Source organism: Octopus sinensis, linkage group LG4 (assembly GCF_006345805.1).
Source record: "Octopus sinensis linkage group LG4, ASM634580v1, whole genome shotgun sequence".
Lineage (NCBI taxonomy): Eukaryota > Metazoa > Mollusca > Cephalopoda > Octopoda > Octopodidae > Octopus > Octopus sinensis.
Genome location: NC_043000.1, coordinates 18,481,841 through 18,499,596, shown reverse-complemented (window position 1 = coordinate 18,499,596; position 17,756 = coordinate 18,481,841). Strand labels below are relative to the sequence as shown.

At 39.5% G+C, this 17,756-nt stretch overlaps 1 protein-coding gene across 1 annotated transcript; it reads left to right on the top strand.

Moving 5' to 3' along the window:
* Positions 1-878: 878 nt before the first annotated feature.
* LOC115210967 (eukaryotic translation initiation factor 6) lies at positions 879-17,469 on the top strand. The gene is made up of 7 exons (XM_029779791.2): positions 879-1,155; positions 5,613-5,698; positions 9,528-9,703; positions 10,294-10,404; positions 12,208-12,273; positions 14,640-14,824; positions 17,158-17,469. The coding sequence occupies exons 1-7, from the start codon at positions 1,049-1,051 to the stop codon at positions 17,165-17,167; spliced, it is 741 nt and encodes a 246-aa protein (XP_029635651.1). The 5' UTR covers positions 879-1,048; the 3' UTR covers positions 17,168-17,469.
* The last annotated feature ends 287 nt before the right edge of the window (positions 17,470-17,756 follow it).

Sequence of the window (17,756 nt, the reverse complement as noted above, 5' to 3'; positions counted from 1 at the left end):
CAGAACGTAACGGCAGACGAAATACGGCTAAGCATTTCGCCCGGGGTACTAACGATTCTGCCAGCTTGCCACCTTGTATGCATAAGGTATTGCATGAACAAGGGCGGCGTTGTGCAATTGGAATTATGTAATCGAAGATTCTTAAAGGAAATAACCAGCACCTAATGTTAATTTGGCAAGATAATTTGCCATTACATTAAGAAACTACAAAATGACATTAGTTTATGAAATCTGTTGGGTTTCTAAATGCTTGCGGGGGGGGGGGGGGAATAGACAAATAAACTATTTATGGAAAATGATGAAACATAGGCACAGGAGTGGCTGTGTGGTAAGTAGCTTGCTTACCAACCACATGGTTCCGGGTTCAGTCCTACTGCGTGGCATCTTGGGCCGACCAAAGCCTTGTGAGTGGATTTGGTAGACGGAAACTGAAAGAAGCCCGTCGTATATATATATATATGCGTGTGTGTTTGTGCTTGTCCCCCTAGCATTGCTTGACAACCGATGCTGGTGTGTTTATGTCCCCGTTACTTAGCGGTTCGGCAAAAGAGACTGATAGAATAAGTACTGGGCTTACAAAAGAATAAGTCCCGGGGTCGAGTTGCTCGATTAAAGGCGGTGCTCCAGCATGGCCGCAGTCAAATGACTAAAACAAGTAAAAGAGTAAAAATAACCAGCACCTAATGTTAATTCGGCAAGATAATTCGCCATTACATTAAAAAACTACAAAATTACATTAGTTTATGAAATCTGTCGGGGTTTCTAAATGCTTGGCGAGGGTGGGAGTGGGTGGAATAGACAAATAAAACTATTTATGGCAAATGATGAAACAACTATATATAGATGTATTTTTTCTGAATTATCCGCCCTTAGTTACTATTGTGAACCGCTAGAGAGCTTCGATGTGACGTAGTACGCATATTGTGCAACATGCTGGTGGAAATGTGAAATCCGTGCCATCAAGGTAAAAAGGAAGAATTTGTTGCGAATCATAAACAATTGAGGAGGAAATCTTGTCGACTGCGCTTCGTTCTATACTGCTAAGAGGATGGCTGTTCGTATTCAGTTCGAAGGAAGTAACGAAGTTGGAGTGTTTTCGAAATTAACGAATTCTTACTGCCTTGTTGCTATCGGAGGATCCGAGAATTTTTATAGGTGAGTCGAAAAGGACGGCAAATTTTATCTTTAATTTTCATTTCCGGCGATCTTTCGTCTCTAGTAGACCTTTCCGTCGATTTCCGTAAAAAAATATTTTTTTTTTACATATGGGCTTGCGGGAACTCTTGAAGTAATATACATACATATACGCATACACCGAGTAAAAAATTTCAGTTATCTCTCCCTTTCACACGTTACTCTGTCTCTTCACACACACTAACAGAAGCACTTCACTTACACGACATACTTTCTGTCTCCCACACGCCATCAAACACACACACACATGTACATCAATGATTCCCATGCACGGTAACTTCAAAAGAACTTCCCTCGTCATACAATCGCTTTCTCTTTCGCTCTCATTATTTCAAAAGTTCCCGCAAGCCCATATGTAAAAAAAAAAGAAATTTTTACGGAAATCGACGGAAAGGTCTACTAGAGACGAAAGATTGCCACTGGGACCAGTATTCGCTAGTAGTACCCTTAATTTTATCGATATTAACTGAATTAAAACATTTTTTTAAAAATTGTACAACGATTAAAGCGATATATATTTATTTTTAATTTATTGAGTTCATTACTCGTCCCCCTACCCGCATCCGATACTAATTAAACCAATTGTCGATGCTTTATTAAAACTGGTTGCAAAGCAGACTGTCTAAATGTTAAATTAACACAAAAGACGAAACTTATTGGTTGTATTTTACCCCCAAAATTCAAAGCTCCAACACTCTTTTACAATATACACAACGACAGTTAATTAATTTTTTTTTTGTCGCAAGGTACTTTGGGAAACTTCACTTATTGCACAATCATTTGCCATATATATATATATATATATATATATATATATATATGGCAAATGATTGTGCAATATATATATATATATATGATTTGTCACCCACGTGGCCTCTGATAACGCATTATTTATTATCTTTCTATCTAGGCCGGCACGATTTAGTGTTGTAATGGGAGGACCAAGTAGGAAGCCGAGCACGATCAGAGGCGTGGAGCTTCACTGTTTCCAGCTCGTCTCATCATCTTTTGCCATTGATAACATAACCTATCGTATATTGTAATTAATTGCCATCGAATACACACTTACTTTAAAAGCAAAAATCATTCAGTTTTGACTCTATATATTGTTTTTAATATCCTTTAAGCAACCTGTATACATTTCAGTCCCTTATTTCATTCTAAGGCTTTTAACTTCTGTAGAAGTGTTGGGATTTTTTTTATGGTGTTATTTCAGATTAATTCCTGTTACTTCATAATTAGCTTTCGGCATAGGTACGGGTACCGTACGCACGTGTGACCCCCTTGAGTTTGTTTCGTCATAACTTCTAGAAAAAATTGATATTTTTTAAATTAAATTTTCTACAAATACGCTTCAGATCGTATAAATTACGGCGATCCTTCGGTTTAACTCGACAAAACAATAACAAGACCTCGCTTGTTTCCGTGACAACTCGACAATTCACATTGTGATCTATGTCAGTATGCATGTGTGCGAACCCACCAAATTTTTTTTTTGGTTTTCATATTAAATTCCGATATAATCGTAGCCTACACCATCTGAAAAGTATTTGTTGAAAATTTCATATCCATTTTCCTGAAAGTTATGAGGAAACAAAACCGACTTTTGTGAATTTTCAGAAACTCCCCACCACCACCTTCGGAAATTTTTTTCCACAAAACTTTTTTCCATGATCAGAATCTGCACCGTCCGAAGTATATTTGTGAAAACAAATTTTTTTCAATATCCATTTTTCTGTACGTTATGAGGAAATAAAGTTGGACGGGGGAGTACTCTTGTGTCGGTATGCCAAACTTATTCAGGGTGTTCTCCAAAGGAAGAAAGTTATGCTAGCCCCAACAAACTGAACTCTGCTAAACGCTCTTATGGGTTAGGTGGTGGGTGTTTCGCCGGACGCGAAATGGTTTTCTGACCCCCCCAGCACTGAACTCATTTGCATACAGCCTATCAGAGCTCACCTTGACCTTGTTAAGTTAAAAACACATTCTATCAAGTAAACTCAAGACGAAGAATGGTGCTGTAAGTCGACCGATCGCCAAGTTATGCCTGATTTTAGAAGGAGACAAGTAATTAGATAGATTTGCATCTGTACCTATTATCGGATTTTGCTAGGGCTCCATATGGTAAAGATGTGGGTGGGTAGAAGGTGATGTGCTGGCAACCCTGTCCCCTTTACTGTTATACAAAGTAAACAACAACACAAATAACTACGCAGAGGCAGCCATGGTTGAAACAAGAACAAGTATTCTAAAAAGAGAAAAGAGGCGCAGGAGTGGCTGTGTGGTAAGTAGCTTGCTAACCAACCACATGGTTCCAGGTTCAGTCCCACTGCGTGGCATCTTGGGCAAGTGCCTTCTGCTATAGCCCCGGGCCGACCAATGCCTTGTGAGTGGATTTGGTAGACGGAAACTGAAAGAAGCCTGTCGTATATATATATATATATATGTGTGTGTGTGTGTATGTATATGTTTGTCCCCCTAGCATTGCTTGACAACCGATGCTGGTGTGTTTACGTCCCTGTCACTTACCGGTTCGGCAAAAGAGACCGATAGAATAAGTACTGGGCTTACAAAGAATAAGTCCCGGGGTCGATTTGCTCGACTAAAGGCGGTGCTCCAGCATGGCCACAGTCAAATGACTGAAACAAGTAAAAGAATAAAGAATGGTCATTCCTTACCCAAGTGATCTTATCTTATCGCCCAACACTTGTTTTGCGCTCATAAATTAGTTTGATTGTTGAGCTCTGATTGGCTGCATACAAATGAGTTCATAACTGGGGTCCGGAACTCTAGTGGGGAAAAAAATTTCGCAAACCGGACGGCGGTCTGCCTCTCCCGATGATTTTGCTCAAGGTTTTGATTGTCATTTTCTCTGGGTGTCAAGCAGTACGATCGAACCCGAAAACACAATTAAGCTGTTATACCTATATCCACGAGCATAACGAAAGTCAGTAGCAAGTTCTGAGATACGTACCGTTTGTTTGCTATTTATCTACATTTGATAAAGACTGACGAAAATTTTTGTCTCTAATCAAGAGTGTTTCGTTAGTAGTCTCAAGTAATTGTTTTCATTTGAAGTGTGTTAGCCTTCAGTTATTTTTAAATTGTTAACCTTGTAAACAACGTATGAGGTCAAGTCCAAACAGGTATGAAATATTGATAAACGTAAATACACACATACGCACTCATCATCATTTAGCGTCCGTTTTCCATGCTAGCATGGGTTGGACGGTTCAACTGGGGTCTGGGAAGCCGGAAGGCTTCATCAGGCCCAGTCAGATCTGGCAGTGTTTCTACGGCTGGATGCCCTTCCTAACGCCAACCACTCCGTGAGTGTAGTGGATGCTTTTTACGTGCCACCCGCACAGGTGCCAGACAGAGCTGGCAAACGGCCACGAACGGATGGTGCTTTTACGTGTCACCGGCACGGGGGCCAGGCGAGGCTGGCAACAGACAGAGCTGGTAAATGGCCACGAACGGATGGTACTTTTTGTTATAAAATGCTATGTTTAATTAGGTGTAGTTTATTAAACGTTATGGCTACTTGAATAAGAACAACCGTGGTTTATTACAAGAGGGAACTTAGAATTATTGCTGCAATTCCTATCTACTTTTGTTTAATAATAATGTTAGTCTGATTTATTGCAGTGATTTCATCTTTTCTATTTAGTTTCCATAACTTTACAATGTGTTTTAACTAACATTTTCACAGACAATGAGAACTGTGAAGTATGTTTGGATATGAGCAAGTTTATTAAAAATCTAAATTTTCATAAGGTATCTCTTCTCTATATATATAAACAGCAAAATGTGTGTGTGTGTGTATCCTTTATACAAATCCACAATTTTTCGGTCAGAGGGCTCGCACTTTCTATGGCCATTCAGAACCATCCAAGGGTGGTCGTGCACATCTTTACATTTCCCCAGTCACTCCGCAAAGCCATTAAAAAAAATCAATAGAAGTGACTTTTTTGTGAATTTTCTATCCAAAACCCAATCAAAGTGCCCGAAACTTGATACGCCAATTGAATGCCAGCTAGCTGTATGTGATTGGTTGGAGATTTGGACAGTACTCGCGTGTATGTGTGCACGCACGCAGCTGTATATGCATGCACTAGCAGCATGACCCGGTAACGCCGGGTCATAGTGCTAGTGCATGCGTGCGCACAAACACGCGAGTACTGTCTAGTTTGGTAATATTTCTGAGCAAAAGGTTTAAGCCATTAAATTTCAAAATTAAGAGAAAACAATTCTTTTTTTTTTTTAACATAAATTCATTATTCAAAACATCATTGATATCAAATGTCTTATCAATTTTGGTCAGAAAACGAAAAAAAATAAACTTCCTCCCCTTTCTCTCTTTATTTTTCAAATTTTGTCTTCTAATTTTAATCTTTTTATTTAATATTTTATTTTAGTTTATTTGAAGGTGAACTAGGTGAAGCAATCCCTGTTGTACATGCTTCCCTTGCTGGTTGCCGCATAATTGGTCGTATGTGTGTTGGTAAGTTAGCTTCTACAATATATTTGTATTTCTTTAAAATATGCTCACCATTTCCTTTATATGTTTCTAAGGAATCTCTCTTCAAAATCAATTTTGCTTAATTCAGTTTCAAACTAACAGAAAAGATATACCTAGGTTATGATAAGTAGAACAATTTAAAGCTTGTTTGTGTGTGTATATAGGCACATTTATATGTATCAACACTGTCTTCCTCATAAAACAATCTTGCTCCATCATCATCATCATTTAGCATCCGCTTTCCATGCTAGCATGGGTTGGACGGTTCAACTGGGGTCTGTGAAGCCGGAAGGCCGCATCGGGCCCAGTCTGATCTGGCAGTGTTTCTACGGCTGGATGCCCTTCCTAACGCCAACCACTCCGTGAGTGTAGTGGGTGCTTTTTACGTGCCACCCGCACAGGTGCCAGACGGAGCTGGCAAACGGCCATGAACGGATGGTGCTTTTACATGCCACCGGCACGGGGGCCAGGCGGGGCTGGCAACGGACACGAACGGATGGTGCTTTTACATGCCACCGGCACGGGGGCCAGGCGAGGCTGGCAATGGACACGAACGGATGCTGCTTTTACGTGCCACCGGCACGGGGGCCAGGCAGGGCTGGCAACGGACACGAACGGATATTACTAGTATTTGTTAACTGGGGAAGTCCTTTGACAGGGTTCCATTTTCTAATCTGTTGGTCACTAAGGAAATTAGGCACAGATGAATAGCCTATACAACCTATGTACACAAACACAATCTGTATACTGAGATTAGTGTGCATTAAGGGGTCCATCAGGAATCAGTTTTTGGCACCTCTTTCATCTTTATTGTTGCCTTCTAGGCCATAACTAGAGTGTATTCCTTGCTGTCTGTTGGAAATCTAGTCTTAGTTCTTATAGGTGAATTGGACTTGGAGAAAAAAATTTTGACATGGAAACAAAACCTAGAATCAAGAGGCTCCAAAGTAGATTCAACAAAGAGTCAAGTTTTAGTAAGTAGGAAAGAAGGCAAGACTCTTACTGCCATAAAAATGGCCATGCTTAATATGTAGAATATCAGTAGTTAGAACTTGTGGATCGTGTATCCAGTGTAAGCTATAGGTACATAAGTCACAATAAGTGTAGTGGTATCATCATTATCGTTTAACGTCTGCTTTCCATGCTAGCATGGGTCGGACGACTTAACTGAGGGCTGGCGAACCAGATGGCTGCACCAGGCTCCAATCTTGGTCTGGCAGAGTTTCTACAGCTGGATGCTCTTTCTAATGCCAACCACTCCGAGAGTGTAGTGGGTGCTTTTACATGCCACCGGCACGGGGGCCAGTCAGGCAGCACTGACAACGACCTTGCTCGAATGTTTTTACACATGCCAGTAAGGCGATGCAGGTAATGATCACGTTTGAACGGTGCCTTTTATGTGCCACCGGCATGGAAGCCAGTTAGCCACTTTGGCAACGATCACGCTCTGATGGTACTCTTAGCACCCTACTAGCACGAGGCACAAGCGCCAGTAAGGCGAGATTTTGTATATGATAAATACACAAGAATAGTTCATAAGAATACTTGTGAAGCAAATTTCTTTAAATGTTTGGAAGATTGTGAAAAATATTTGTTGGCTTTTATTGCTAAAGAGAGTAAATTTGTAGAACAGTCAGGTGTTTCAAAATCATAATAATCAAAGTAGGAATAGGGACCTGTTACTTCTGCTTGTCCGAAAGAGTTTTCCTTTCAGAGTAACGGCCAGATTACCTGATGCATTTGAGGTATTTGTCTTGAATGCAGATTTCCGGCAGCCAGAAACAAATGGAGTACTGAGTGTGTAATGTTATTGTGCATGAATGGTGGAGCACAAATGAGCGTAGAGGAAAACTGGATATATGAGGAATCTGATGTAGTGAGCAGGAGAGAAGACTGCCAGTACTGGCAGGTAATGCTTATGGATGGTGTTTGTTGTATAAAGAATTGCTGGACAGTTGAAATGATTGGAACCTGTAGAATAAGGAGACCTTGGAAGGTATAGAATGAAGTAATGACAACCAATCTGAGGAACCTGAATCTCATGGAAGAGATGACAAAGAGTCATAAAGGGTGTTGGTACAAGGTGTTGGAGAAGATCCATCTATCCATACAAGTACAGTAAGACAGGTGTTAAATGGTAGTGGAATGGAGGTTAGAATGTATGGTCTATTGGATATCTCACTCATTTTCATATTAAATCTTATCTATTGCCCTTTTCACTATTTCTCTCTCCTATTGACAGTAAGCCATCTGCATATCAAAGAAAGGTATTTGAATTGATTTGATTTGTCCCGATTCAATCTCTCAACCATCATCCTTCTATCAATTTCATCTCTTTATATGATTTCAAGTGTTGGGCCTCACGGAGGCAACGACCAAGACCTTTGGCATTATGTCATGCTTGAGAAGAAGACCCATCAAGCTGAGCAAAATCGCAGTCGTGGCAGGTACTTGTGTCACGTAAATGGCACCCATTACAAATTCTACCACTGACCCATCCTGGCACAGCCTTCCAGTGTGCCAGCCCAGTCAAACTGTCCAACCCATGCCAGCATGGACAATGGATGTTAAATGATGATGATGATATGTGTATCTGTGTTGAGATATTTTTATTTACTTGTACCTTGTAAATGTTATAAGTTGAATTGAGAAATGATAAGAACATATACCATTTTATGACTGTGTTCAACATCATCATTTAACGTCCGTTCTCCATGCTAGCATGGGTTGGACGGTTCGACCGGGGATCTGGGAAGCCAGAAGGCTGCACCAGGCTCCGGTCTTATCTGGCAATGTTTCTACAGCTGGATGCCCTTCCTAACGCCAACCACTCCGTGAGTGTAGTGGGTGCTTTTTACGTGCCACCTGCACTGGAGCCAGGCGAGGCTGGCATCGGCCACAGTCAGATTGATGCATTTTACGTGCCACCTGCACGGAAGCCAGTCGAGGCGGCACTGGCTTCGGCCACGATTCGGATGGTGCTTTTTACGTAATTTTTACAAACTCAATCACCATTGTGTACTGTAATATAACAACTCAAGTGCAGTCTTTTGAGAAAGTTGTGCTTTTCATGTAGGATATATTGCTTACTTTAATCAGTATATCTATCATTAAGAAAAAAATTCTGTTCCAGTTTCTATGTACCATTTGTTTGTAACTGTAGTACTACTCCTGCGAGCTTATTCTCTTCTCTGCATTCAGAATTAAGATTAGGCATCTCAAACTCAGAACTAAATGACTTGTTATCTGTGCTGTCTCTTTTATCTTGTGTGTTTTACTTTTTAACCCTTTCGTTACCAACCCGGCTGAAACCAGCCCTGACTCTGAGTACAAATGTCTTGTTTTCATAAGTTTTGAATTAAAATCTTCCACCAAACCTTAGTCACAATTTATGTTCCTAACACTTGCTGAATGATAACTAAGCTATTTTATTAAATTCTTTGTTATATTTAACCCTTTAGCATTTAAACCGGCCATATCCGGCCAAAAGTATTCTGCCTGTTTTATGGTCAAACTGACCAGATCTGGTCTCTCAGACCAACCCTACAATATCGTTTTAAAAATTAACAGCTACCTCATCAAAATCTCATAGCTACAAGATAATGCATGATTAACTCAAAACAATGTGGATAAAAAAGGATTAACTTTGGCAGAATAATGCAAACACTAAAGGGTTAAAGTAATTGAAAGAAACAGAGCATCTCAAAATAAATACAGTAACGAAAGGGTTAAGCCTTATCAAAACAAATGTCATTGCATGTTACTACAAGTGAAAATAAATTTCCAGTGTTTTCATTCGATTTGCTTTAAGGAAACAAAAATGGTTTGATTGTTCCAAATTCTACCACTGACCAAGAATTACAACATATCCGTAACAGTCTACCAGATTCTGTTCATGTGCAAAGAATTGAAGAAAGACTGTCAGCTTTAGGCAATGTAATAGCTTGTAATGATTATGTTGCTCTTGTGCATCCAGATCTTGACCGGGTAATACAATTAAATCTATGCTCTTGTTTATTCATCCAGTTCTTGACTTAATCGTTTTCATACCTATTTCTTTACTACCCACAAGGGGCTAAACACAGAGGGGACACACAAGGACAGACAAACGGATAAAGTCGATTACATCGACCCCAGTGCGTAACTGGTACTGAATTTATCGACCCCGAAAGGATGAATGGTTAAGTCGACCTCGACGGAATTTGAACTCAAAACGTAACGGCAGACGGAATACTGCTATGTATTTTGCCCGGCGTGCTAACGATTCTGCCAGTTTGCCGCCTTCGTTTTCATACCAACTTGTCTGGTTCCCACCTACTGTGTATACAATCTTATATATTTTAAAGTGATCAAAATTGAAGCCTTCTTTTAAAAAAAAAAAATTCCTGTTAATTTATATCCCAAACCCCAGCTTAATAATGTTACTTATTTTACTAACTTCTTTATTTTAAAAATTAACTGAAGCAAAAACTATTTAAACAGAGATATGGGAACAAAAAGGCCAATCTTTTTTTTTTTTTTTTTTTCTTTTACTCTCCTTTGAATTTGAATATTTTCAATTTTAACTTCTCTCACAGGAAACAGAAGAAATTATCACTGATGTGCTGAAAGTTGAAGTATTTAGACAGACTATTGCTGATAATGTTCTAGTTGGAAGCTATTGTGCCTTCAATAACCAAGGTGGACTTGTGAGTAATTGCAGAACATTAATGTTCCATTATTTCAAACTTGTTTCTAGGATTTAAATATTATATGATATTACCTGTTATTTGTCCATAAAGGTAGTGGTTCTTAAATATACTCAGTCCACTATAAAATTAATAACAGTCTGTTATTGCTTGAGATCGTGATGACATCATTAGTTGTTCCTCTTCGTTTAATGTAAATTGATTTATCATTATTAATTTTTCAAGTTATACCAAGGTATACTAGGAGGGCAATGAGATAAAAGGTACAGAAGACAAGTACAAATGTCTAGAATTAACTACTGCAGATATAAATCAGAAAAGCTTTAGGACTGTTGGAAGTATTTAACTCTTTCGTTACTATATTTTGTACTTTATTTTGAGCTGCTCTGTACTTCTTTCAGTTACTTTACAGCAGTTTTTGGCAGAACATATTTATGCACCTGTAAAACTAAGAATATAGTAATTAGCATCAGCATTGTTTCAACATATTTTAACATGCCCTTTTCCATCTTTTCATGGGTCTGATGAAATTTGTGGAAACAAATTTTCTACAACTAGACACCCTTCCTCTCATGTCAACCTTCAACTGTTTCCAAAAAGGGTAATATTTCTCTGTGGTCAGATATATTTGTCATGGAAGATTAGGAACAAGCAGTGCTCATTTATAACCACCATGCAATGTTTAAGACAAAGCAACATACATGATACTCCTTTCAATTTCCACCCATCAAATCCACTCATAAGGCTTTGCTTGGCCTGGGGCTCTAGAAGATGAAATTTTCCCAAAGTGCTGTGCAGTGGGGCTGAGCCTGAAACCTCATGGTTTGGAAGCAAGCACCTTAACCACACAGTCATACCTATATATATTTTTTTTAATTTAATAGTTTTATCAGGAAGAAGAATTTGCACCTTTGAGTTGGACACTCCTGACAAAACTGGTGAAATTGATTTGATAATGTTCATCTTGAACAACTGCAAGTCACCAACTGTAAAAAAAAAACATGAATAAGGAAGGGATTCCTAAGAGTTGACATTCTAGGAAAGCAAAACTAGTTAGTGGTTAGTGTGTTAGTTAAGTTAATTTTTTGGCTCAAAAAGCAAAAAGCAAGGCCATGTAGGGGGACATGGAGTTATGTACAGGGTGGTGTTCATGCAAAGAGTTCGGACCATTTCTGGTCAAGGGAGACTTTGAACTGAGCGGTCGTCGGCATCTTCACTATCTCGTCCAGCAGCTTATTCCACAGATCCGCAACCCGGACGGAGAAAGCCCCTCTCCTTCGATTGAGATAAAATCGTTGCAGATAGAACTTTTCAGAGTGACCCCGCAGCCGACGCTCTGGAGCAGGAGTGAAGAACAGCTCTTTCGAGAGGTTACACTTTCCGCTTATGATGTTGTGAACAAGAATGAGATCACCACGGCGTCGTTGTTTTTCTAGAGAACAAAGGTCGAGCGTCTTCAGCCTTTCTTCATAAGACAAATGCTTGAGACCAAGAACCATGCGGGTAGCCAGCTTCTGGACTCTTTCGAGATGATGTATGTCTTTGAGGAGATAAGGAGAAGAGGCTTGAATCCCGTACTTCAATATGGGTCTCACCAGCGTGACATAAAGCGATAGGAATATGTGTATGTGTAAGGTGAAAAATTGAGACTCTGTATGGGTGGTAAAGGGAAAAGAGATGAGAGAGTTAGGTGGATATGCCAGAGAAAGTACACAACCAACTAGCATTCAGGAGCAGGAGCCATTTCTGTAGCTTGAAATGTGATGCTTCCAAACTAATGAGTTCTTATTCAATTTGTTCCAGGTCCATCCACGCACAACAGTTGAAGACCAAGATGAATTATCTTCATTACTTCAAGTTCCTTTAGTGGTCAGTAAAAGTTTTATGTGATTCTATTAGTTTCTTGATTACCTGACTTGTGTAGCTGGTTTATCCCAGTATTTTATTTTTTTGACCCAATCTAACATTTCAGGGGCATGTTATATTGCACCCTTAAAAAAAGGGCATGAAAAAGGCAGCATTTATGGAACACCTCAAGCATATCTGAGATCTTTGCAGTCTTCTTCCAGGTTCCACATGCATAGAGGGCTGTTGGTATAACAATAGATGAGTACAATTGATGCTTTGTCTTCTCATTGATGCTCTTTGATCTCTGTATTGGATGAGGGCATTGGAATAGTGATGTTGCTTTACCTATCCTTGTTTTGACTTCAACTTCTGCATCATCTGAGTTGAAAATACAGCTTCCAAGATATGTAAATGTATTCAATCTGCTGTGCTTGAGGAGACCTATTGAGTCAAGTACATGAACATCGAAATAAATATAAAATGGAAATAGTAGTTGTGATACCTGTGCCGGTGGCACATAAAAAGCACCATCCGAACGTGGACGATGCCAGCGCCGCCTTGGCTGGCTTCTGTGCCAGTGGCACGTAAAAAGCACCAACCGATCGTGGCCGCTGCCAGACTCCGGTGGCACGTAAAAAGCACCCACTACACTCACGGAGTGGTTGGCATTAGGAAGGGCATCCAGCTGTAGAAACACTGTCAGATCAGCCTGGTGCAGCCTCCTGGCTTCCCAGACCCCGGTCGAACCGTCCAACCCGTGCTAGGACGGAAAACAGACGTTAAACAATGATGATGATTGACACTCTTGATTTTGTCTTGTCTTAGCTTGACAAGTTGTGCTTGGGCTCTGCCAGTTGACATGGCCTTCATCTTTTCAGTACTAATCTGCAGACCTACTTTCACTCCCAAACTGTACAGGCTATCTGTCATGGCCTGCAGTGTATCTTAATTGGAGCTTAGTAATGCTAATTTGTCTGTGAAATTCAAATCTGTCACTTTGCCCAGTTCCTACATTATTCCAAAACTGGTGCTATCCATCACTTTCTGTTTAATGAAATCAGTCACTATAAAGAACAGAAAAGCCAACAAGATGCAACCTTTTCTCACCCTGGTTGCAATTTACAACATTTTGGTGGTTCTACTGCTAGTTTTCGCATAACACTGCAAGTTCCTATACAGAGACTTACAGATGTTGTTACATCTGTGTTGGACCCCGTAGACTCTTGAGATATTACTGAGTATATCATAGTGAACACTGTTAATGTATGCAAACACAGACACACATACATGCAGTCTCCATCTACCAATTTTACTCACAAGGCATTTGTTGACTTCCTGCAATAGTAGAAGGCACTTGTTCAAAGTGCCAAGTTGTGAGGCTGAACTCAAGATAATGTGTTTGCAAAGTGAACTTCATAAACTACACTATCAGCCGTGTGGTAAGAAGCTTGTTCCTCAACCACATGGTTCCAGGTTCAGTCCCACTGCATGGCACCTTGGGCAAGTGTCTTCTATTATAGCCACGGGCCAACCAAAGCCTTGTGAGTTGATTTGGTAGACGGAAACTGAAAGAAACCTGTTGTGTGTGTCTATATATATATGTATTTGTTTGTTTGTTCCCCAACCATCGCTTGACAACTGATGTTGGTGTGTTTACGTCCCTGTAACTTAGTGGTTTGGCAAAAGAGACCGATAGAATGAGTACTAGACTTATAAATGAATAAGTCCTGGGATCAATTTGTTCGACTGAAGATGGTGCTCCAGCTTGGCTGCAGTCAAATGACTGGAACAAGTAAAAAAAGAATATATATATATATATTACTTATTTTGTTCTTATTTTATATATATATATATATATGTGTGTGTGTATGTATATGCTCAAAATAAGCAACAAGAATGACTCCGGTAATTTGGTACGATCGTTTCGTACTACAAACGATTGTACCAAATTACCGGAGTCATTCTTGTTGCTTATTTTGATTATAATCACTCCACGGATTTTTATGGATAACACCATACAGAATTCTGGTGCATCTAAATTAAGTACCATATTCATTTGAATCTAAATTTTTGCTGAATATATATGTATATGAGAGAGATTGATTGTATTAGGTTGTCCCAAAAGTTCGTAAACACTTGCGAAAATTGAATTTTTACTTGCCAAGTACTAACAAAAACAACAAAAATTATTCCTCAAAATAAAGACCATTATTTTCCAAGACTTTCTACGAACTTTTGGAACAACCTTATATTTTTAAGGCTCGACATCTGAGAATTAACTGTCAAATCATACTTTACTGTCTTAAATTTCTGTTGACATGCTGCTTTAAATCTTAATTCTGGTTAATTTGCTTTATTTTTCAAACTCTTTTGCATACCATTTACAGGCTGGTACAGTAAACCGAGGCAGTGATATTATTGGTGGAGGAATGGTTGTTAATGATTGGGCAGCCTTCTGTGGTCTTGACACAACCAGTACAGAAATATCAGTGATAGAAAGTGTCTTCAAGTTAGGGGAAGGAGCACAGCCAGCCAATATTACAACCACCATGCGTGAATCCTTGATTGATAGGTTTGTGACCTTTTAATATTCTTATTGATGGTGATATTTTGTTCTGTTGTGAAGTGAACCATTTACAGAAAGGTAAATGGGTTTCTATGGTGGTTTGAATAGCAGTATTGATGCTTGTATTAAGGCGGCGAGCTGGCAGAAACGTTAACACGCCGGGTGAAATGCGTAGCCATATTTCGTCTGCCGTTACGTTCTGAGTTCAAATTCCGCCGAGGTCGACTTTGCCTTTCATCCTGTCGGGGTCGATTAATTAAGTGCCGGTTACGCACTGGGGTTGATGTAATCGACTTAATACCATTGTTTGTCCCCTCTATGTTTAGCCCCTTGTGGGCAATAAAGAAATAAGTATTGATGCTTGCTGAAACTGGAATTAGGAAGGGCATCTAACTGTAGAAACATTGCTAGATCGGATTGGTGTCTGGCGCAGCCCTCAGACAAACTGTCCAACCCATGTCAGCATGGAAAGTGGACATTAAACGATGACAACAATGATGATGATGATACTAATTTTTGTATATATTTTGTCAAAATAAAAGTTATAAACTTTGATAATATACCTATCACAGAATTCCACAGCACACTTCTAAAATAAATCATGTTTTCTCCAGCTGTATTGGCTAGTATCAAAAACAGGGAACCTAACAAGTTGTAAGGTGCAATTGCACCAATAAACACTATAACACTATAAATGAAAAAAGGCCTCCTCAGAAAATATGTAACTATGGTCGTAATTGGGAAGAGGCATTAAAAACAAGATAAAGCTCAAGTTAATATAATTTGGTCTGTGTAAATATATGCATTTTAGAAATGAGTAATTTCATTTCATTCTTTATTAAAACATAAGTCTGCAATAGTACATTGTAATTTTTAGCATTGTGTGTTTTACCTTCTTATTACATTATTTCTGTTTCAACACATTGCCTTTGTTTAGATTAGTTTTGAAAATAAAGAAGATTTTAGTAAAATAACTTTGTTATTAATAGACTGATATTTGGAACATGAATTAACATGATTAAAATAACTTCAAAACAGGAAGTTAGTATCATAGAACCAGGGGCTGTCTTAGGGTCTTAGGTGGGTTGGTATCAAAAGGGTTAAACAAATTTGTGTTTGCAACAGTTCTAAAGTGGAATAAATTGGTTTAATGTGAGGAAAAGCTTAACATTTCTTTTCTTCAGAGCAAAATAATTTGAAAAGGTTTGGCACGTAAAAAGCACCATCCAATCGTGGCCGTTTGCCAGCCTCGTCTGGCACGTAAAAAAGCACCCACTACACTCACTGAGTGGTTGGCGTTAGGAAGGGCATCCAGCCGTAGAAACATTGCCAGATAAGACTGGGCCTGGTGCAGCCTTCTGGCTTCCCAGACCCCAGTTGTATCGTCCAACCCATGCCAGCATGGAAAGCAGACGCTAAACGATGATGATGATGAAAGTTTTCTTAAAATGAAATGAAATTATTAAGCTAAGAATACAATTTGGATGTTTTTTTTTAACCTATTTTAAATTGTTTGTTATTTTGAAGATACATGATTCAGTGGTTAGAACATCGGGCTCATAATCACAAGGTTGTGTATTTGGTTCTTGGACTGGGCTGTGTATTGTGTTTTTGAGCGTGGAGGCGCAATGGCCCAGTGGTTAGGGCAGTGGACTCGCGGTCATAGGATCACGGTTTCAATTCCCAGACCGGCGTTGTGAGTGTTTATTGAGCGAAAACACCTAAAAGCTCCACGAGGCTCCGGCAGGGGATGGTGGTGATCCCTGCTGTACTCTTTCACCACAACTTGCTCTCACTCTTACTTCCTGTTTCTGTTGTACCTGTATTTCAAAGGGCCGGCCATGTCACTCTCTGTGTCACGCTGAATATCCCCGAGAACTACGTTAAGGGTGCATGTGTCTGTGGAGTGCTCAGCCACTTACACGTTAATTTCACGGGCAGGCTGTTCCGTTGATTCGGATCAACCGGAACACTCGTCGTCGTAACCGACGGAGTGCTTCATTATTGTGTTCTTGAGCAAGACATTTTATTTCACATTGTTCGCTCAGCTGTAGAAATGAGTTGTGATGTCACTGGTGCCAAGCTCTAATGGCCTTTGCCTTTCCCTTGGATAACTCTGGTGGCGTGGAGAGGGGAGGCTGGTATACATGGGCAACTGCTAGCCTTCCACAGAAACAATCTTGGAGGGGAATCTTGTAGGTGCAATGCCACTGTCATTCATGCCTGAAGGGAGTCTTTACCCTATTATTGGTATTTTGGTTGGTTGTTTACTAAACATGAATTTAGTCTGCTCTGTTGTAATAACTTCTCTTTATGACCATTTCTTTTCTTTGTTTCAGCTTGGCATGATCAGCAGATATTTTGTGATCGAGAAACCAGCTTTTGTGGGAATATAATGCTGATGCTTTGGTCTGTTGTATAAAGCTACCATAAAAGATCAAGCTGTTTCGAGTGTTTCCACCATTGCTGCTTCAAAGTCTAGTGACGCCAAAGCCAACGCATATTCTTCTCAAACTTTGCCCATCAGACATTTTTCCTATTTGATCCATTAATTCCAAGGTTTGTCTTTTGTATGATATTCCCATTGGTTATTGGAATACAATCATTTCATGATTATTAATAAATCTATGTTCACCCTTTACGCTTATGAATATCTGTTTACTATAAATGTTACATTTGATCATTTCAGATTCTTTATCTTTTCTTACAGTTTCACAAATATAATAATGACATGGATTTTTTTCTTTTTTTGCCAAAGCATCTACTTTTTCTTGCTTGCATAGGTCAGATGGGATTCCTTGGGGCAGATGCTCTATGGTTAAATGACCTTCATGTTGTCAAATCTTACCCATTTCCCTGGGCATATTTTCACAAAAGATCTGTCTGGCCCCCGTGTCGGTGGCACCAAAAAGCACCATCTGTTTGTGTCCGTTGCCAG